The sequence below is a fragment of the Hippocampus comes genome, unplaced genomic scaffold, assembly GCF_001891065.2.
Source record: "Hippocampus comes isolate QL1 unplaced genomic scaffold, H_comes_QL1_v1.1 scaffold186, whole genome shotgun sequence".
Classification (NCBI taxonomy): Eukaryota; Metazoa; Chordata; class Actinopteri; order Syngnathiformes; family Syngnathidae; genus Hippocampus; species Hippocampus comes.
The window spans coordinates 2,617,958-2,640,144 of record NW_017806236.1 but is presented as its reverse complement, the minus strand read 5'-3'; the positions used below and the strand labels follow the sequence as shown (position 1 = coordinate 2,640,144).

The window sequence follows — 22,187 nt, the reverse complement described above, 5'->3', positions numbered from 1 at the left end:
CAGACTTTTTCCCTCGTAATATTACATCTTTTTACCCACTCACATTACGACTTTATTCTTTTTGGTCGTTTTAGGAATATTTTTTTCTTTTCAGTGTGGCGCCTAATACGACCAAGTTGTATTGTCCAAAATGATTCCAGTTCATGATATTAACATGATATTCCTCTGCCTTGAGCAACCGCGAGAAAACTCTCAGCTTCCTTTATGAGTGTGGATGAGGCGCTTGTTTGAAAGGGGGAGTAAAGTGTCCTATTTGAGAAGAATAAAAAAATTAAGAGTTTTCATGTGAAAAAGTCGAATTTACGTCAGTTAAATCACAATATTATTAGGGGGGAAAAAGCACTATATTTTCAGAAAAAAAATCCATATATTTCTAGATAAGAAAAATCACAATATTAATGAAAAAATGTATGAGAAATCTATTGTCAGCCACATAGCATAATTGCCTCAGTCATTTTAAAAAAATTGGGGGAAAACAAGAAAACTATTTTTTGAACACATATCGGAATCTTTTGTTGAGTCTTTTTTCCTTCGATTACTTGTTCACCCATCTGGTTGAAGTTTTTGTTACAATATCAATGATAAAATACCAAGGTGTCTGTTAAAACTAATTCAGTACCAGCCAATTCTAAACCAAGTCTGAAAAGACATAAAAACGTCTTTGGGAGTGAATGAGTTAAAGAGTTTTTTTTTCTTGTTTTCCAAAAAGAGTGAAAATTGACTTCAGCAATTCTGCTATGTGGCTGATGATATGAAAATGTGCATTATTTTAAAGTTGTAAATGACAAAAAAAAGTCATAACCTTGTGAGAAGATCATAATTTTGAGAGAATAAAGTAGTAAGTACATCCTCGGACAGAATTTTGGAACATGACAAGAAAAAAACGACTGCAACCTAATGAATATTAGGAAGAGGGCACTGAACTTCATGGGGACAACATCCGGCCACAATCAGTTCACATGGTTACCTCGCAGTGCAAGTACTGCTGTATTTTGTGCTCGCAGTTTCTGTTTTTGTGCAGATATTTTGCCAAATTTTCTAACCCTGCCTCCTACGAAAAAGAGTGTAAAGGAGTTAATCAAATCTATAACACTTGCCAGGTGTGTTAAAATAACTTCGAAACTGCGGGCTGCTCTCAATGAAAACATGGACAAATGACTGAAAGGGAAATGTAGCATTTTATTATATTATTATCATACCCTATGTTTTATCTAGTGCAACTAGGGGTTGTATGAAACCAACAAATGATCATTTAGTTGAAATTCTAATCCTAATCAATAATTCCTTCACAATCCAGAGTTCCATTGTTGTATGGCTGCAGGGTAAACAGAAGTAGAGCAATCACAAGTGTGCTCACATGCCTTCCAAAGGCATTCAAAAACATCCGCACGCCAAACCCTAAGCGGGAAGTGAGCACAAGTGCATCATCTTGTTCTCTTTTTCCCGTCTTTTTGAATCCCAGCACCAAACCCTGCGAAGGGCAAAAAAACAATGAAATATTTTAATTCATTAAAAGCTGACATTTCCGGAAAGAGGAGACACGGTCGGAAAAAAAATTAGGAGTGTCTAAAATGCTGAATTATGTCCGGACTACTGCTGTCACTCACTTTTCTTTCCATCTGGAGACTTTTGGAGACGCAAAATGTCCGACAGGAGTTGGTCCACGTGAGGGGCAGCAATACAGCTCTCCTCATAAGGAACATATTCGATATCTCGAGATCATGTGGGGTGGGGGGGGGCAAAGTACAAAATTCTAACAGTACGCAGAGTCAAAGGTCGCACGCACGAGCTGTAAAGATACCAACATTGAGGAAGGCGCTATTTGTCGACGTCATCAACTAGCGACTGACAACCAACAAAAGTGATAAAAAAAAAATAAAGCCCACGCAAAAACAAATAACCAACATTTAATTTAAATATGCTGTGAAATAGGTGCTTCTATGAATTCATTTAAACATAAACGACATTCTCAATGAAAACACGAGATTCATTTAAATGACACTGTTAATTTCAACTTGATACTTACGAGTAAGACTTTATTTTGGGGCTTTTAAATTTTCATTTAAATATTCTCCCAAGACCACTATCCCAAACAACTCATACACGTAACTCTATGGAGATACAATTTGTGTTATATCGATATTTATGAGCAATTCACTGTGGTGACACCTGAAAGGAGAAACAGTGTCACAACATTTATATAACATATATAATAATAATAACAATTATTATTATTATTATTATTATTATTATTATTATTATATTTTTTAATGTTGTTGTTTTTTTTGTTTTTTTTTTTTTATCTGATGTGCTCGAGACAAAAACGAGGACAGATTCGGTATCAGCAGAAGATATGAATGTAGAGAACTTGCATCTCTGATTTTAAAAAAATTCATTGACCAGTCTAATTTGCTTTAGGCTCAAACTATGGCCCATCATAAAACCTGATGGTCACCGACCCAACTCCAAAACGGCACAATTGTCAAGACATCATAAGGACACAACTATTGGGAAACAATATAGACAATAATATTTGGACACCATAACAACAACAGTACAGTAAGGGGACACCATGTGGACAAATGAATTGGCACACAACGTGATGTCCCAGTACCTTTGTCCTTATTCAATTTCAATCATTGTATCCAGATACGGCCATACACATCATCACTTGTTCGCAAATGTAAGGTGGAGTGTTTTGTTGTTTTGTTGTTTTGATTTTTGTGTTTACGCTTTACAGTAGTTGCCTTCTTTTTCCACTAGTGAGACGGTTAAGAAAGTTTTTCCGAATGCTGTGATTATAGCCAGAGTATGACAAACCTAGCAGATTATTTCCTTTTTTGTTGCATTGTTTTTCAACATAAGAGAATTTGCACTCACCCAACACACTCCGCTACAGGTCGCATGGACTCCTGGGAGACAAACACGTGACACGCAAACCTGCTCAGCATGGGGTGCTTTGTGATGAAGCCGAAGTAGCTGAGCAAAAGAAGAGCAAAAATCAGGCTGTACATCGGCAGCGGCGGATAACGGGCAGAGAAAATGTCCGGTTACCAGTTGTTCCTGGGATGACAACCGCAGAAGGAGATGTTCTTCATCTGGAAGAAGTGACTGCATCTGTCAAACTGATGACAAAAAGACAAACAAAGCATTCTATCAACCGCATTTATCAGTTTTTGAATTGGATCAAGGTTTTGATGGCCATTTCTTCTGATAAACCTCATTCCTTGCTGTCCCAAATCAATTTTATAACTACTGCACATGTCAAGCTTTCTATTCTTCAATCATGACCAACAGCATACCACAAGAATAGGAGCCAGTTATTGTGCTATGGAAAGCCGTTTGAGAATGAATTCAATATCCTTCATAGCCATCTTACTTGTAGCATGTTTTCTACTTCTGGTGCCCAAGTCAGTTGACGAGCACACTGAATTTGAGCAAGGCTCTATAGGCTCTATGTTATTATCACCTCGTCCAGACAGTCGTATTCATCTTCCAGACTCATGATCAGCTTCACTCCTTGCAAGCTGATCTCCAACTCACACAGGGAGGGGGGTCGCACGTGCACAGTCCGTTTCCTGGACAGTGCAATCTTCGGCAAAAGAGATAGTGTCACAAATAAACAGAGGTTTTTCACACACACACACAAAAAAAAAAACCTCTCCTAAATTCAAGTGCTGGTAAGTCAAGGTACCATCACACAAAAATGCGTGTGTTTGTTGTGTTTCACTGTTTTGTTTACCTTCTGCATGGCAGCACAAAGAATTCCATTGCCTTGATGTTGAGGGACTTCGACGGAACCCAAGAACTGCACGTCGAATGTCTCTATCCATGCTGGATTACGTTTCATGGCTGGACAGGACAGGAGTACAAGTGTCGAATTCGGATCCGGCACACACAAAATTTTGATGCCATGGGGTAGTTATTGGCATTATGAGAACATATTCAAATTTGTCCTCTTAGCACACAATTTGAGAAAAAAATCTTGAACCTTGAAAATCCGAGGTTCTGCGCTCACCCAACATCTCTTTGGAGTGACCAATGACCTCGTGGGCATAGAAGGCGGGGAAGATTCCGCGTTCTCCTGTACGCATGTTGTAGCCTCGGTACCAGTAGTCGTCCTCTTCCTCTTCCACGTAGAGAGGGTCGTCCACATCCAGCTCCAGTTCGTCGGCGTGTCTGGGGATAAACCTACACAGGGAGGTTCAGGGATTACAATACCACAATTACCGCAGATCACTTCCATCCATAACTGTATCTCCACACAAAGGTGGCGGGTGAGCTGCAACCTGTGCCAATTGGCTTTTCGGCAAGAAGCCGGGTATACTCTGGATTGGTCGCAAGACAAATGCAGCACACATATAGATAAACATCCATTTTATTGACGAGGGACTTGTCTGAAGATGTCATTCAGCAATGTATCTCACCTGTACACTGCCCTGTGTGTTTGGTCCCTCTCCTCCCCATTGATGGTGCAGGAGAAAAGGCCAAAGGATTCGGTACCTATGTGAAAAACGGTCAGTCAGCAGTTGTCCTAAATATTTTACAAAGTTTAAATAACACTAATACAGGATCCTATCCTCTTGTTAAAAAATACCAAACCCCCAAAAACGAAAGTAAAAGCCATCAACAGAATGGCCCTCTGACTATTGAACGACAATGTTCACATAATAGCAGTCCTATGTGAGCAAATGACCAAAGCAAAATGTTATTAGTGTGCTATGTGACTCACTAGAGGAGCGTGATGTGCTGTTGACAAAGACGTTGAGAAACTTCTTGGAAAACGGGAGGTCCGCCTCAGGGGACGAGTCTTCAGAAGAACTGAGCAGTTCTGGCCTTACCTCCTCTCCATCGCAATAATAATCCACCTGACCCATTCGCAAAGGCTCTTCGTCGCATAGTGTGGAGAGCTCGCTGTCATCGCTAAGGACTGATGTGCACCTGAGAAGATGAAGGCTTTTAAATACACAAAACAAAACGTCCCAAATGCTAATCTGTCATAGCATACCTTCTGAGGCTCACTAGTTCCAGAGTTGTGTTCTCATCAACCACAAGTGTGTATTTCATGGAGTCATAAGCTAGTCCATCGTCTTCGCTGGGTGGCTTCGGAGACAGGGCTTTCTCACATGGCGGGAGGTTACGGTCGGGGCAAGGATGGTCCGGCATGCAGGGGTCGGAGGGAGGTGAACTGTCAAGCTGTGAATCGCTCCCCCTGTAGGACCGTCTCCTCAAGTCATCCAAGAATGGGTACGAGTCCCCTTGGTCATCTTCTTCATCATTGTCTGTGGAATAAGTGAGGCTGAAGCAACGGTTGGTCTGAGCAGTAGGTATGTCCAGTGTCAGCCTGTGTTTGACCTCAGTGATTCGTTCAAGAGAAGCGCATGAGCGACTTGTCGTCTGGGGCTCCATCTCCCGTCCAATGTCTTTATCACTTATGATACTCTCGCGAAGGCTCGGAGAGTCCATGTGCTTCCTTTCCTCTGGCATTGCAAAGTCATTATTTGGCTCACGGCTTTCCTCTGGTCTCACGGTGTTCTTGGAGAGTTTATCTGTTACGTTCTTTGCAGTGGTGGAGACTTTGATGGCGCATGATGCGTAATCTCTGGTTTCTCGTGAATTCGCTGCACAGTGATCCAGACTCAGTGGTTTGATTGTGTCACCGGTGGGGTTACACATATACAGGCAAGTGTTTTTGGCAACACCTTCATTTGAAGGCTCCACCATCTTAATTCTCTGACATTCCTCAGCTTTTTTCAGTCCTTCACCATCCTTGTCTGAAATCACCATTTCTGGATCATCATCAGCAAAACTATCTCCCTCACCAATTTCTGAGGATGGTGAAATGGTATCTGACACAGACGCCTCCCTCTTGAAGCACTCCTCAGGACAACTGATTGGGTAGGAGCCTTCTGATATCATCCTGTTGACCAAATTGCTCAGCAGCCAGGGTGAGTCTGAGTTTTCACTCAGGTCATCCTCACTTTCTGATTCTGAATCCCCTTCACTAGTTTCATCGTAATCATCTGTGGCAGGCATAAGCTTGGGTCCCACTGGAAGGTAGAAGGACCGTTTGAAGCCCTCAAGGCTGTGGTCGGGTTCTATCTTGAGCACCATTTGTCTGGACATGGTGTCCTCGCATTGTTGAGGAGGAAGGGTTTCATCTGGGTCAGCCTGGTGATCGCCAGAAAGATCGTCATCCATGTTCTTTAGCTCAATGAGAGCCTGGTCATCAATATATGATTTGGGTGGCAAAAAGCGGGAGTCAACAGGGGATGGCGTGGCGATCGTTGGTGAGGGTAAAGGTGATGGAGAGGGTAGAGGAGAACCTTCTTTGATTGGGTCAGGCTGGCCCAAAATTAGAGATGATTTGATTCCCACAATCCCACTGTCCTGCTCTAACTCTGTATCTGGGTCCAGTTCTTGGTCTGATGTAGGTGAGCTGGCTTCTTCGATAGAGTTGGTGAGGTGAGAAGAGCGTCCACTGCTGCTATCATCACTTGTCAAGTCGAGCTCCGTTTCTGAGATAGATGAGATCATATTTGAGTGCACGGGACCTTCGCAAGCAAATGATATGTCCACTTCTCCATCAAGCTCAGAGTCAGAGCCTGGGGAGCTCAGTTCCTTATCCAGGTCTGAAGTCACGTAACCTTGCTGGTTCATGTCTGCGATCCCAGGATCTGAAGACGGAGAATGGGAATCATGTGCCGCGACCACTGGAGCAGCCAAGGCTGGAGAATCAAAACTTTTGGACTGGTCAGGAGCATCTGAGTGACTGGAGGACACAAAGCCAGAGAAGGCAGCCAGCTCGTAAGGTTCAATGCACGGGAATTCCACATACGACGAGGGGTTCTCCTTGCACACCATATCATATGTCTCCTTGCGCATGAACTCAACTTCAAAGTCCTTGTCCAGCTCGTCTTCAGACAAGGGGGTGTCGGCACCATCATTGCCTCCCAAAGGAGCAGTCGATGACAAGCAGTGACTGGTTCCATCTGGATCCAGGTCATTCACAGCTTCCATTCCAGACTCGCTTGTTATTGTGTATGTGTCAGTGGCAAGGCGATTTAAGTGTTTGTGGTTGTGACCGTTGTTGAGGTCATGGTCCACCTCTGTGTCTGAACACTGGGAATGCTCATCAACAGAAGGTACTCTGGTGGTGTGGCTTAAAGGGTCGGCCTTTGGTTGAGTGGCATCCCCAGGGCAAGGGTGGGACTTGAATTGACCAAATGAGCCTGAAAAGATAACATTTACAGAGAAAAATGAATTACTTCAAAGTAGAATAAAAGATGTTTTATAGAAATATGTGGTATGAGATGTACACAATTTACAGTAATCAGTTGGTGGGCATCACCAATGTTGGATGAAATGAGTTCTAAACTAGCTGGGCAGGCCTTTTTTCTGTTACCGTATTCAAGCCTCTCCCGCCTGTTGCCCTCCATGTCACAGAGGAGGGGCCTGTGAGGGGAATGGGGGTTCCCACCCTCCTCTGCTTGTTTTGTTGGAGTACCTTGACTCTGGGACCCTGGTGGCTGGGAAAGCGATGAGGCTGGAAATTGGCCTGTGACATTGCTATCATCCTCCAGACATGAGTGGGTTGGAGTCGTGCGGCCTGGAGTTGGAGTAAGAATAGGTCATGACTGGTGAGGGCAAATTCAAATTGATAGAACACTGTACATTTTTAATTGATGCAAACTAAAGCTACTGATGGCCTAAGACTTTACAAAATAATTTATAAATAGTAATATTAAGTCAAATGAATATGAAAATTAAAGCAGCGATGAATGGGCCGTCACACACTTTGACATGCGCTAGCTACACTGCGCTATATTCGATGACGTCGGCAACAAAAACGTCACAATTTTGTATCGTCCATCTGTCAGGTAGTACTGGTACTTCTTTCAAGTACCACACCTGGAATGTAACCAAAATGGTCTATTCGACCCGAAATGACTTACTATATATAATACAAAGTGAGTTTTGGATGGTCCTACTGCATCTGTATGGTGTGTTTCTGGGCATGTTGAGACCTCCGAAATGAAGTCTAATCTCACCTTGTGTCGATGGGTTGCGCAACGAGTCCTGCAAGCTTGCTTTCTTTGGTGACAGACTGCTGTTGTTGTTCAGTGAATCCTAATGACAAAAAAAAAAATGGACAGAAATGTATCAGGCTCACTTGGATATTCTGTACATGACATACAGTAGTTTTCCTTATGTTAACGTATACCTGCGATACTGCCGTGGTGAGGTTTAGTGTCGTCGGTCTGCTTTTCAGGGTGCCGAGAATGGGGGAGGGGGGAGGTGACGCTGAGGGAGACGGCGGTGCATCAGGGTCCACCTCCTCCTCTTCCTCTTCTTCCTCCTCTTCCTCATCATCCTCATCTTCGTCGTCAATCATTTCGAACTCCTGGAAGTCGTCCTGGAAGGAGCACACTGGGTGGTGCATGTCATTCTTCTCTAGAATGAGGGAGTCCTGACAGAGAGAGTGGATGGTATCAAGTTAATGCACTCAAGCAGCGCAGTTGGTGGTATGCATGCTTATTAAAGTGCATTGTGCTCTAACAGCATGTACAACAGAAAAAAAAAGAATGCCATCAGTCATATACAGTAAAACCCCACACATTCACAGCCCAGCACTCATGATTTTGCATATTCACAGATTGGTTGGTAACCTAACCTCAGTTTTTGCTGAAATTTTCTTATATTTGCTGTTTTTGTGCTCAGTCCAAACCAATAAAAGTATTATTTTGCCACCTGTGGATTCTTGCTGTTATTACTGTAGGTGCTCACTCACTCTCGAAAATCAGTCAAGGTGTTAAAAATCCATTGACAATGTGCAGCACAGCCGTGAGGAAGCTTTGCGAACAACACAGTGACTGACTAAACAATGTGGGTGAAAAACAAAGAGCCAGGGAGGGTTGATGACAAATCAATTTGACATGCTTCTCAGGTTTCACAAGCTTTACGGGAAGGCCCGATGAACAGACCACACCTTCATCCCCATATTTGAGTACACAGGCTATTGATATTCAGTGGTGTACAACTGCACTGCATCATGTTGCGAGTTGTTTCTGATACTCATAATATAATGACTGGTGACTAGGGGTGGGTCAAGTAGCCAAAAAGTGTACTCCAAAAATTGTATTCAAGTGAGATAGCTACTTTAGAATAACACGCCTCAAGTAAAAAGCGACCGTCCAAATAATAATTTGAGAAAGAGTCGCTATTTAGTGAATGCTGCTCGCTAATGAAGCTAGTGGTTTTCGATGGATTCGCGAACAAGAGTCAGAGTGTAAAGTGATGTTATGCAACTTTGCTGGCAACCAGTCAAGAATGAAGTCTGTCTTTTTCACAGTGCGGATGGATGGATGGATGGATGGATGGATACACTTGTACTAATGACTCATGATGTTTTTGGGCAGAGGCCCTGTGCTCATCTGGTTCTACATGTCAAGCTCAGTGGTGTAACCCTCCGGAGAGGCAGCTGTTCTATTTCACAACATGACACATCATCCCTTCTCCAGGGAACCTTACATACACCATATGACAAAATTACTGGGACATAATCTGTCATGGGTGTTGACGAGCTCTCAGACCCTACTGCACCCTTTGGATTGGTCACCAGCCAATTGTAGGGAAATTATACCAATCTCTCATCCAAAAACATTACATTAGGCCACCATCCAATGAAGCAGTGTTTTGATGACAAAATGCAAGATCACAGCCATTGGTGAAGTCAACTTCATAGATCTTTGTGGATTTGATATCTATTTTTACAAGAGGTGATTGATCAGGTTTGGAGTCTGCACGACGCAGCAGTTTTCTCTGGCTCTCGCACTGCTGTCTTTTTTTAATGGACCAATCAAAAGCTCTCACATCACAATCCAGCTGACACCGGCTTTATGTGCCACACAAACACCCGATCCTTTCCCAGCAGAGCAACAAATCCTTGTTCTGAGTTGATATTCATGCGCTTGTGCTCGTCAAAATACTCATTCCATTTGCATTTCAATTTCCAACACTGCTTATCCTGAACAGGGTCGCGGGGAGTTACAAGAGCCTATCCCAGCTTTCTATGTGCAGAGGGAAGACTACACCCTGAAATGGTCGTCAGTCAGTAGCAGGGCACTTACAGAGATAGAGACAAACAACCATTGACACCCACATACATACCGTCACTGAGTGGGAACCGATCCCATGCTGCCTGCACACAAGTCAGGCAAGTGTACCACTCCACCACCAGCGACTCAATTCTCATTCCCTGTCGCTCTAATAAAAGCCTTCGTGAGGATATGAGACCAATCTACATGCCTCAGCTGTGTTGTGTAAGTGCCACTCATCCAGAGGATGATGATCATAATACCAATAATGGGTTCTGTCAGGATGCATCTGTTTGCAAGGCCACCAAAAAAAGAACAAAAAAAAAACATGAATATAAATAGAAACGGTGTGTATGTGGGAAATGGGACACATTATAGAAAACTGACTTTTTAATTACTTGAATTCAAAGAGTTGCATCTGGAATGCCTGCCTATCCATCCAGTGTGAAATGACACAACCAAGTACAGGTACATCTTTTTTTGTCTGACTATTTCTGAAAAGATTTTTGGATGCAAGCCCTAATGAATTTTGCCAAATTGTGGTTCCTTTACATCATACTGCCTGTTTCCACACAAACGATTTGGCAGCGAGGCTTTACCGAGATGTGCCATGTTCAAGTGAAGGCCAGAATCCACTGTCTGAAACACTGTTGTGTCAGAATTATGACGCAAGCAGAGCCGCAGAATTTTGTTTGGTCCACAGATTTATATTGGCTAACAGCGTTAGCTTCCAATAAATGGCATATGCTTGAATACAGTCGACCCTCGCTATATCACGTTCCTTTATTCGGGATGAGTACATTGCGGATTTTTTTTGTACAACACAGTTACCCAAATACACGCTTCCAGTAAAGTAAACAAACTGTTATCTCGGTGAACCACTCTTTAATAGTACACCCTCATACATTTTATAACATGCCACCCAGCGGAACAGACCTGCCTCTTAAAGTCAAGACACACATTCACAGTCATAGTTACTAGGGTCTACGATGGTGACCTCAAGTAGACAGAAGAAGTAATAGAAACTGAAGGCTTGGCGATGAAGTGCTGACTCCAAGAGTGAAAATAAGACACTTTCATTGTCATTACTGGGGTTCATCTGCACACGCAGAACGCATTTGCTCCCCAGGTCATTCTCATTAATTAACATAAGCACAAACAGGATTGCTTCACGGTCATACTGGTGGATAATTTGACAGGGTTGCAGATATCCCTTAATTGATATGTGCTCTGCAAAAGCACCTTGATAGGGCAACACCCCTGATCAGTTAGCACAAATAGCTCATGCACGGAGGGAAAAAAAAGTCAGCACAACTTTTACATGTCTAATTAGCAGACCCGCAAGACTAATTTGATGCCTCTGCTGCAGTCCAAAAGGTCATTAGATGGCAGTTTGAACACCATTAAGACAGTCAACATCTTGTAATCATGCAAATCAGCCAGGCAAATCAAACACAATAAAAATAAATACATAGTTAAACTTATTTAAACATACTTGTAACATATTGTGAATATATTTGAACACCTAAAAGATGACAAGCAGGAATTGTAAAGAAAATATTGATTTTGTAGTGTCTGTGTGATCATGTGACTTCGGCCAGTTTGTGTTTAAGTATGTGGGGGGTTATCAGTGGCTGACAGCAGATTCTGCATGAGTGTGCTCATTGAGTTACGTGATTGACCATATTCCCGGTGTTTCATAAATGACTGATTGTGGCTCTCCTTTCCCACATTAGAGGGCATTACAGTGAATATAATGTGACATTAGATGCGATCACATATCCCCCCTCACCTCAAAAAAGCAATATAGCGGTCCACTGTACATATTCTTACAATGTATTGGTTGTGCAAACTAATGAGGTCCAATACAAATTCAACCCTGGAATATAATATTTCACTTGTTTTCTGTTGGAAACACAAAGTTTAATGTATTGACCAATGACCGGTTGATGGTTTGTATTAAAATAACCCACTTTAGTAGTCATTAAAAGTACGTTTGTTTTTTGTATCTCTTCACAAACTCGTTTCAAAGGCAGATTAAAAACTGACTCCCCATGACTAATTGTAATGAATCAGGTCTGGGGACTGGGGTCAAAGGATAATCTCAAGGTTGGAGCATCTGTCAACAAAAATCACAATGCGTAATGATCGTCACCCATTGCAGAGTTAGTGCATGGACGAGCGACTGCCACAGGGGCTTGAAGTGACAACAAGCGAAAATCTAATCTGAAAGGTTGTGTGCGTGACATTTCCCTTTCTCGATTTTGCTGCTCTTATTCCTAAATGTCCTTGTGCAGGCTCAGGGACAGCTGGCCGAGCCCGATCCAGCTCCTGTCAGCAAGATGGATCCCCCGGGGCTACGGTGCATCCTGATTTGTTTTACTGGGAGCAGTCTGATGGGTTTGCCTGTGTGTCATACGCACAATGCAAGAGTTGTACATCAGGAAATGAAATCTCTTTCAGGCCTGAGCGGGCTTTTGTTGTTGCTCTTAGGAAATACAAATATATTGCAGGTTAAGACATGAGCTAAAGCTTCTCAAGTAATGACACCTGAGATCATTCATGGAGGAGGAAGGAAGAAGGGTTCGAAGCTATAGAAAGGGAGGAAATGGCTCCAGAGGAGGGAAAGAATTGAAGGATGGAGTTGAGAAGGAACAAGAGAAAGAAAGAAAGAAGGGGAGAACAAGGAGAGGGAGGGACAACGTGAAGGTAGGATTCCACAAAAGGAAAGAAAAGAGGTGGCGTCAGACAGATGGAAGGAGTGGGGAGTGGGTGTGGTGGCCAGAAGAAGGGAGAGAGGTAAGAAAGAGGTCAGGAAGGAGGTAGACATGAAAAAAACTGGCAAGAGTATGAAGAAAGTGGAAGGGAAGAAGGTAGAGGCAGGGAGATGTGTGAAAGAAGAGGAAGGGAACTAAGTATAGTCAGAAAAGAAAGGAAATGTAAGGACATGAACAAAAAGGTAGAGAAGGAAGAAATAGGATGTGATGAAGGACGTAGGGAAGAAGGCAAAAGGCAAAGAAGCAAAGACATGAAGAAGGAGATGGGGAGGAGGTACAGAAGGAATGAGTTATGGGGGAACGACCAGAGAACATGAGGAAGCAGGTAGAGAGAGGAGCTCGGACATGAAAGAGGAGGTAATAAGGTAAGGAGTTCAAACATGGAGGAAGAGCTAGGGAAGGAAGGCGAGAGATGGTGATAAGACATTACAGAGGGGGTAAGGAAGGAAGAGATAGCATGTAAAAAAGAATGTAGGAAAGGAACTAGGATCGGTAGAAAGAGCTAGGAAAAAAGTTAGGACATGAAAGAGAATGTAGGGAGGGAAGGAGATACAGTAGGACATGAAGATGGAAGGAGAAAGGACATGTTAAAGGCGATGGGGAATGAGGTACAGAAGGATTTAGCACAACAGAGGAGGTAGAGAGGAAGGTATGAAGACATATAAGAGGAGATAGCGAGGGAAGGAGGAGACATGAAGCAAAAGGTAGGGAAGGATGGAGGGGAGCTGCAAGGACTTGAAAGATGGCAGAGAAGGAGGTTATTACTAACTATAGAAGTCTTAGCGTCCGTGGTCGGCTGCCCTCTGCTGCAGTCGTGGCTCTGAGCCACCGACATCAAACATTTACGCGCTACAGGATGGATACAGAGAGAGGGAGCGTCGAGCATATAGTAAGGATATGAGAGGATACTTATTCGAAAGGAACTAATTAAGGGGTAAACACGGGATGATAGATCTAATGACGCAATTAAACACACATTCTCTTTCTAATTGCGCAATTATTCCAACCATAGGCTTCTTGCAATTTGTGCAAACAGTGATGCGTGACACACATTTCGATCACCATTGTCAGTCTCTCAGTAAAACTGAACCCAAATAGTTTTGGCCAGCTATCAAGGGTGAAATTAGAAAAACAAGTACCATGGTAGCCTCACCTTTTCATAGGGATCCGAGTCGTAATTGAGACCAATTCCGCAGTCGTCTGTGATTTCGGAGAGATCTTCGTCGTCAAACTCCTCCAGGCTAATGTCGTGGGCTGGCCTAACAAATGCAGTAGATACAACACAGTCAACACATGTTCGAGTACAAAGTAGCTTCATGTGTTTTGCTTGATATATGTCTGTCTTTTCCCAAGCAAAATTAACTACATGAAGCCCACCGGACAACAAGCAACGCAACTGAATATAGTTGAAGTGGACGCACACCCACACCCACACATTATGCATTGCAAACAGACCCAAAAAAGAAAAGTAATTTAAAAAAATGAAATACAAACAAAATATCCTTTCTGTTATTCAAACTACTTTGCTGCATCTGCATATTTTTTGCAGTAAATATATGAACAAAAACTCCAAAAATAAAATAAAATACCAATCACAAGTACAAAATTTTACATTGGAAAAACAAAAGTTTGGACCAAAAACAACAAATACCAAAACTTCCAACAAAAATAACTAAATATCAATTCTGCAATGCCAAGCTGTTATGTTTGTTTTTTTATTAAAAAGTACACACCAACTGCCCAAAATCCATTAAAAAAATTTGAGAAACATTACAAACATTATAAAGGAAAATTACCCAAAAACTACTAACCTAAACTACCAACAAGGCACCGCAAATGGAAACATAATCTATGGAATAATAACAATACGATAAAAAATAATCATGATAAATAAAAATACCCCAAAACTAGCTCTGTTGAGCTACATACTGCATCTTTTTCCTTTGAAAAATAAAAACCAAAAATTCCACAAAAATAAAAAACAAACCAAAATTGATTTTTCAATTGTGTTGGGCTACATGGATATGGGGGATTTTTTTGCCATGAAAAATACAATTAAGTAAAGTACAAAAAACCCGCAAAACTATTCTATGTTTAAAATACCAAAAAACAACATGTTTAGAAAATGATAACAAAAACTGCCACAAAAATAGAAACCAAAACCATGTCAAATACTACAACGAAAACTCTACTATGGTATTCTGTTGAGTTTGGTTGTTAGGTAGTTGTTTTTGCTTTTGTTTGTTTTGTTTTGTTTTTTTTCAAATTAAAAAAATTTGAAAATCCTACTCCCCCACCCCCCAAAAAATATAAAGACAAAATAACAAAAAAATAAAAACAAAACCACCACGTAAATAAATAAAAAGTACGAAATCAAAAATTGCAGTTCTCTCCCGACCTCCTCATCTTTTTGGCATCAACAAATAAAATCCCTGTCACTATTTTTAGCCAATACCTGTATTCAACATTGTGTAGAAGAAATGGGAAAGAATGAGGCAAAAGCAGAATTGGTCTGCTCGCCTTCACAATTCACAGCAGGTGAAGTCCATAAAGTTGATCTGGCCTGTAATGAGCCATGGCCAGTTTGCGTCATTAGCCTCAAATTCCACGGCGCCCCATTAGCTGCGGCACGCATTCGTTTTCCACAGCAGCTGTCTTGCAATTGTGTCACATGGAAATGCTGCATTGCAGTATTTCTAATCGAGGAGAAAGGGCACCGCGCGCACTGTGCATGCAAGCAAGCTTATGTTGTGCACAATGTCATGGAGCAAATTCTCACGTGAAAGTTGGCAGCTTTTATGACATAACGGATGAGCATAATTGAAATAAAAATTGCTCTGCACTGTATAAAAACAATGTCAAAAAATGACCTAGTTTTATATCATGTAAGTACTGTATATACTGTAGTATTTATGCCTTCAAGGGGCATGGTATTGTGAATGATATCAGAATATACAGTTGGTCATGTAAGCATCTGGGCATGAGTGGTGGTCTACGGCAGCTCTTTATGACTGTTGTTATTTTGTATTTGACTGTATGCCCCATTTAACAAATGGGTGAAAGTGTGCTCTCCTTGCCCACATGCCAAGGAACCTTAGTTGCTCTATTTTTTTGGGGCTTCACTCACGCATAACTGATATTTGGCCCGTAACCCCAAAAAAAAAAAAAATCGCCAATTAACAATTCGAAATAGCGAATACAAATTTTTGTATTGGTTGTCATGGTGACCCTGTAGCACCTAACATATTGACCGACTGGTGGACCAGCCAGGACACCTCTTATCTAGTGCTAACATTCGTCTTGATACGAATGCTACTGTTCAGAGTTGTTGTACGCAGCAAACACAAAAATCTTAAAATATAAATAAAATAGATACAAATACGGAAAAAAAGGAAAAGATAGGGAAGAACTCAAATTGAATTAGTAATTAGGAGTGAGGAAAAAGGGAAACTTATTTCCTCCCACCCCTTATTCATACTTCCGTATTATTCTAACCTCCTTATTACCTTAGTCAATGCAGTCACTTACTGGACTTATTAAAATACATGCTATGAGTGACAAACTTTATATTTAAAATGTTCTCCATATTTTCTCATTTGCTACAGTGACATGAAAATATATACACTATCAGTTAGGGAGGGGCCAGCCAGGCAGCCTCCTCAGCACTGGGTGCTTTTTTTCTTTTCTTTTATCAAAAATATGCTGCTGAAATATTTCCTGTAGTAACTACTAAATGTCCAAATGAAGCAAACCTTAATAAATAACAATGTCAACCTGCTTGAGTAATACAACTCTCTCACTGTACAACATTGCGATGACAGCACTGGCACAGGCTCTGTGTACTGGGTGCCTCACAACACCTTCCAAGTCCTTCCATTAAAACTGTCGGATAGATTCAAACTCTGCCAACGTGCGTGGGCATCGATTAAGGCTCTGCGGGACGCTCAAACCGACTACCAAATGCCTCGGCTGTCAAATTGTGTGTGACACTACATGTTGCGACTCTCAAAAAACTGTTGGCTAATGCTGAAAGATGGTGTTGAAATCAATAATTCAAGGCCATGATGCTTAGTTGATTAAATCGGCAGCTGAGTTAATATCGTCTAGTATAGTCGATCAACAAAAGCATTTGAGATGCTCTCTTTGACTGTTTCGAGATTCCCTAACAAGCCTTCAAAAACCAACAGGTGCATTTCTGTGATAGTCCGTGCAAGCGTGGTGGTTACACAGACAGTTCTCTGGACTGTTTGAAGCTACCTCTTGAACACTGTTATCACTGTTCCATCAAAAAAAAAAAAACAACGACAACAAAAAACATGGCATGGACAGTTGCATTTTCAAGATTCTCCCCATTACCACTTTCCTTGATTTAACACCCGTTGGTGAATCAAAAATCCATTGTGGTAGCCTCAGTGTCTTGTACAAAAGAATGACGTGTTTAAATATTTTCATCTTTGTTTATTGGGTCATTTTGGACAAGTGAGCAACTTTCAAGATGAAAGAATTGACATTGAGGGCATTGTTACTGCTATCAAATGTCAATTTAGGCAATATGTAATGGTTAAAAGAGTTCAAAAGACTTTTTGGGGGGCTGGTTATGTCTCACACAAATGCCGGTATGACTTTTCTGACCATGATGGCTGGTCTGAGGTTTTGCACTGAAGTGAGCAGATCCAAATTGTTGCTGATGTTGTCTTTGGCGACTTTTCTCACCCACTGACCAACTTTATTTTTTAAGCTATCAGCAACCAATCATATTTTTTTTAAATCTGTTGTTATTGGCGATTTCCATAGAGTGCTAATACCTAGCAAGCACCAAAGCATTGCATTGCTATTAGACAGTGCTTTAATATCTTCTTGTGGCATCATAGGCATTTCATAAAAAGCACAAAAAAAAAGCAAATAACAGAATAGTTTTCCCACCGAACAAAAAAAAATCAGTAAAAATGTGAATTTTCAAGTTACAAATTGGGAATAGGTGGGAAACAGTGTACATGAACACACATAATTATTAGACAAACAGAGAGGACCATAGGGTACAAGAAAATAATGTGAGTAATTTAAAAAAATGCTTGTTATTGCCTATTGATTCCACATGAAGGTGACAAAGCACTCATTTTATATGAGACATGGCTTTGGCCTGATCACAAAACAGTGACTAAGCAAGCTTTTTTCGTGAATAACAGAGGATAGGTTCTGATTCAGCACATTTCTGAATGCTGAATTGCAAATATTCACATTATGCCATAAATTGTGAATATTAAATGAAAGAAAGAACAAGGCTTTAATAACAAATAGGGTAGCACCTGCTCCACGATGACATCATCATCTTTAAGGAGCCAAGGACGTTTATTTAATGAGTCACTCAGGAGATCAATTTCGCAGGCTTTTCACTGTCCTGTCACTCACACTAATGTGCACGTGCGCGCGCGCACACACACACACACACACACACACACACACACACACACACACACACACACAAACACACACACACACACACGCACACTTTGAGTCATCCCTTTCAACCTAATGAAACAGTCCTTGGTCAAGCGTTTCCCATTTTACTAGAGAATAAGAGCTCATCGTGGACTACTATCATCAAATGATCTAATGCCATGACTATTTTTCATTATAAATCCATTCAAGCAAGCCAAAGATCCATTTCCAAGTCAGATCTGATCTAAGTGTTTCTGACCAAATCAATGGCAATGGTACACCCACCTTGCCACAAGACTGACCCCAACCAGACTGACTTCAGAGCTCAAATTTAAAATGCACACTAAAAATCACCCTGTTGGTAACATTTTGTCTCACCAAACAACAGGGAATATCCAGGCAAATAAATCATATCCTGTGGATATTAGTGCATGAATGAGCGTCGTATGTCATCTTATTAAAACATTTTGGACATAAAGGTTGTATGTTTGGCAAATAAATGTACTTTTACCCTATAGACTGTGTGCATTTGTGTCCTTAGTATAGTTTTGATTGATTGAAACGAAAAGCTGCATTATTATGAAACATATGGTCATGTTTTTAAATCACGATAAAAATTGTCAAATAATCATAATCATCACAACAATAACAAAGCCACTTTACCTCCCAGCTAAAATAGATACTTGTATAAAAATCAATCACAAAATATAATATTGGAATGTTTCCAACTGCTTAATTTACAGTTTATGTACTCTATGCAGATAAAATTAATACATTAACAAATTAATTAATACATAATAATGTTTTAAATTGGAGCTGGGCAATTAATCATCCTCATGAGGGTCATGAGCGTGCTGGAGCATCGCGTCTGGCTGCCGCTGCTTACCCGCAATTTTTAGTGTCTTTTCTTGTTCTTGATTGTAAAGTGCCCTTGAGTGTTTTGAAAGGCGCTTATAAATAAATGGATTATCATTATTATTATTATTATCCCAGCAGTCTTCGGGCAGTAGGCGGGGGACACCCTCAGCTGGTTGCCAGCCAATCGCAGGGGACACATAGACGAACGACAACTCGCGCTCACACTCACACCTAGGGACAATTTCGAATGTTCCAGCAACCTGCAATGAATGTGGGAGAAAGATGGAGTACCCGGAGAAAACCCATGCAGGCACGGGGAGAACATGCAAACTCTATCCAGGAAGGCTGGACCCGGAATCAAACCCTGTACCTCTGCACTGTGAGGCGGACGTGCTTACCACTGGCCACCTGCCGCCCAAAGTACATGGAATAAGGTATAACTACAATTAGGTATTTCTATGCATCAGCTTAAATGTTGACTCGCTTTGTTGACATGAGTTTACGCATTGTTACATAAAGCGGAATACATGACAGGTGCATGCTTTGGTCCTCATTCGTCACACTGTGCCTGTTCCACGACCTAATATTGTATCACTGGGATGATATGAAAATAGTTCTTCTCTTTCGCGTGATTACATTTGACATTGTGACGATGACATTTTTTTGGGCCCGATATGATAAAGAGCAGCACGGCCAACCAACTGTCGCTGAGCTGTGAGGTCACGTTTCATCCAGTCGCATTGATCTGAAAGCTTCAACGTGAAATTCAATCCCTCAAAAGTGCACAGCGCTGGATGACAAATCCGTTGGGGTTGCTAATGTGATTGTGTGTACGTGTGATCTGAGACATCAGAATCATTTCTGATGCTCTAAATAATAATAATAATAATAATAATAATAATAACAATAATAATAATGCTAATAATAATACATATTTTGTTTTAGTTGCTTTTGGGCAATGCATCAAGGTCAAATGGAAGGATTTTTTTTAGATTTTGGATTGTTTGGCTTTGTCTAGCATTCTGTAGCTCATAGCTCTGGAATATTAATCATACGTCATCACACTAATGCACTCTCAATGTCATTTTTTTATGCGAAATGACATTTATCGAAAAAATACAAATATACTGGCAGTGTGGAGATTTTTAAGAGGTAATGCGTTTGTTTTTGTGGAAAATTTGGATTTTGCAAGAAAGGAGATTGTCTTGACAAGCCTCTGCATATGTCGAGTGAATTATAATGGGAACACGCCAATTCGTCTCAGCTGTTGCCAGGGCATCACAAACAGCAACAAACCTGAAGAATCAACAACGGCGGGTGCCATGGAAGGTAATGGGATAAACCAAAAAGGTGTCGCTGCCTTACTTATTAAAAAACTCAATCATAAATGTCCTCATGCTCCAAGAGTTACTTATTACGTACGTACGTTTTGTGCAAATGGGTGTGTACGCACAGTTCGTAAATGAGGTCCATTGTGAGCGGATAGAGAAGTGTCTTGCTGCCTGACCATGTAGACCAGTTGATATTTTTGAAAAAGAATGTTAGCCTTTGGCAAAATCATTTACTGTTACATATAGTTGTTCGTTATACAGAACAATCACAGCAGCAGGTTCATTTCATGTGAAAATATGCAAGTTTAATTCTTTTTTTTTTTTTGGTTCATAAACGAGAATGTTGAATATCATTCAGATAGATGAATGACTTCATCAAAAGTCTGTTTACATTGATGCATTAATACATTAAAAACACTGTAGTCTGATGAATAAGGTAAGTTATTGTACAAAGACAGAATTGCTTGTTCTGTTGTACTTTGTCTGTGCTATAATATTCAGAGGATGGATGAATAAGGTAAGTTATTGTACAAAGACAGAATTTGATTGTTCTGTTGTACTTTGTTTGTGCTATAATATTCAGAGGATAAGCTTATTCTGATGTCAATGTTGTTTTTTACATTTTTGGAATCATTAAAGTTGAGCTGGTTTTAAACTAAAATAAAATGAAATAAAATCTTTTTTTTTTAAATATGGAGTTATATTTAATTGGTTCCAGTTTATTTATAGAAAGGCCACTTTCACTGTTTCAGAATATCACATTGATATCGCCTTTATCGTAAAGAATTGTATCATTAAAAAAAGCAATATATCGCTTTATGTCGAATCAGGCCTTAGATAAATACATATTGCATTGGTCAATAAAAAAACATCGCAACACCGCTACCCTGAGAAAAGCACAACCATGGGTTCTCGTGTAGTTCTTGAGAAGATGTTCCGCATCTAGATTTGATTTTCTTTGTCCCATTTTGAACTGTGCATCTTTTACAAAACTTGAATATGACAAGAACAAATTAATTGAATCATTTCATTTGAGCTCTTGCCCTGGGTGTGATTGGCTTGTACGGGCCCTTAACGTTGTGACCGATTTGTAGTACCGCACGGGTGATTCTAAGCGTCTCAAAGAGCAAAAAGAGCCATTCCATATATGTATTTCCAATGAAGTGTACCCCAGCAGTGATGATGCTCCCTGCAACCCACTCACACTCATGCGTTTCATGCATCATCACAAACACTTTCTAGCATCAGCCTGCGTGTCGGAAGGCGCCAATCAGGATCAGGGCGTGGGCCTCCACAGCACCGCAAGGCCACAGCAGACAATAACACCACACTAGAAAGCATATTCACCACCTTTTGTTGTTGCTTCTGACATATGAATGGCGTTATGAACCGCATGTTGCATTGGAATGAGGCGCAAGCAAAGAATCAGGCAGTTTCCCTTCCCTTTTCTCCCCTCCCTTCTGCCCCCTACACCACGCAGCAGCCAGCGCATTTTTTTTTTTTTTACCTGCAGCCCGGAGGAGAGAGGGAGTGGAACGTATTGAGGGAGAACATCTCAGCCCGGTCCGCCATCTTCTCTGACTCGAGAGCCCACTATGCCGTGGTGACGATCACGGAGGGGAAACGGCAGTCCATCCACGGCAAGGGCGTTCGCAGTGGCTTTTTCTTTGCTTTCTTCCCCCCCG

The 22,187-nt window shown here is 41.1% G+C and overlaps 1 protein-coding gene across 3 annotated transcripts; it reads right to left on the bottom strand.

Annotated features, from left to right (window-relative positions):
* Positions 1-2,856: 2,856 nt before the first annotated feature.
* Positions 2,857-22,180, bottom strand: mapk8ip2 (mitogen-activated protein kinase 8 interacting protein 2). 3 transcript variants are annotated; one of them, XM_019857274.1, is made up of 13 exons: positions 22,010-22,180; positions 14,028-14,133; positions 8,225-8,470; positions 8,052-8,130; positions 7,406-7,609; positions 5,009-7,232; positions 4,733-4,941; positions 4,428-4,503; positions 4,019-4,191; positions 3,743-3,852; positions 3,470-3,592; positions 3,055-3,125; positions 2,857-2,979 (listed from the first exon to the last, which is right to left on the bottom strand). In XM_019857274.1, the coding sequence occupies exons 1-13, from the start codon at positions 22,072-22,074 to the stop codon at positions 2,877-2,879; spliced, it is 3,789 nt and encodes a 1,262-aa protein (XP_019712833.1). In that variant the 5' UTR covers positions 22,075-22,180; the 3' UTR covers positions 2,857-2,876. The 3 variants fall into 3 exon arrangements, with proteins under 3 accessions (XP_019712833.1, XP_019712834.1, XP_019712835.1); XM_019857275.1 differs by having other exon boundaries at positions 7,508-7,609; XM_019857276.1 differs by lacking the exon at positions 14,028-14,133 and having other exon boundaries at positions 22,010-22,084.
* Positions 22,181-22,187: the final 7 nt, after the last annotated feature.

Excerpts from the sequence above, each read along its gene's own strand:
- mapk8ip2 (XM_019857274.1), bottom strand. The coding sequence starts at position 22,074 with ATGGCGGACCGGGCTGAGATGTTCTCCCTCAATACGTTCCACTCCCTC. Across the intron at positions 14,134-22,009 it reads CTCTCTCCTCCGGGCTGCAG|GCCAGCCCACGACATTAGCC; the intron begins GTAAAAAAAAAA and ends TGCATTTGTTAG. Across the intron at positions 8,131-8,224 it reads TCACCACGGCAGTATCGCAG|GATTCACTGAACAACAACAG; the intron begins GTATACGTTAAC and ends TTTTGTCATTAG.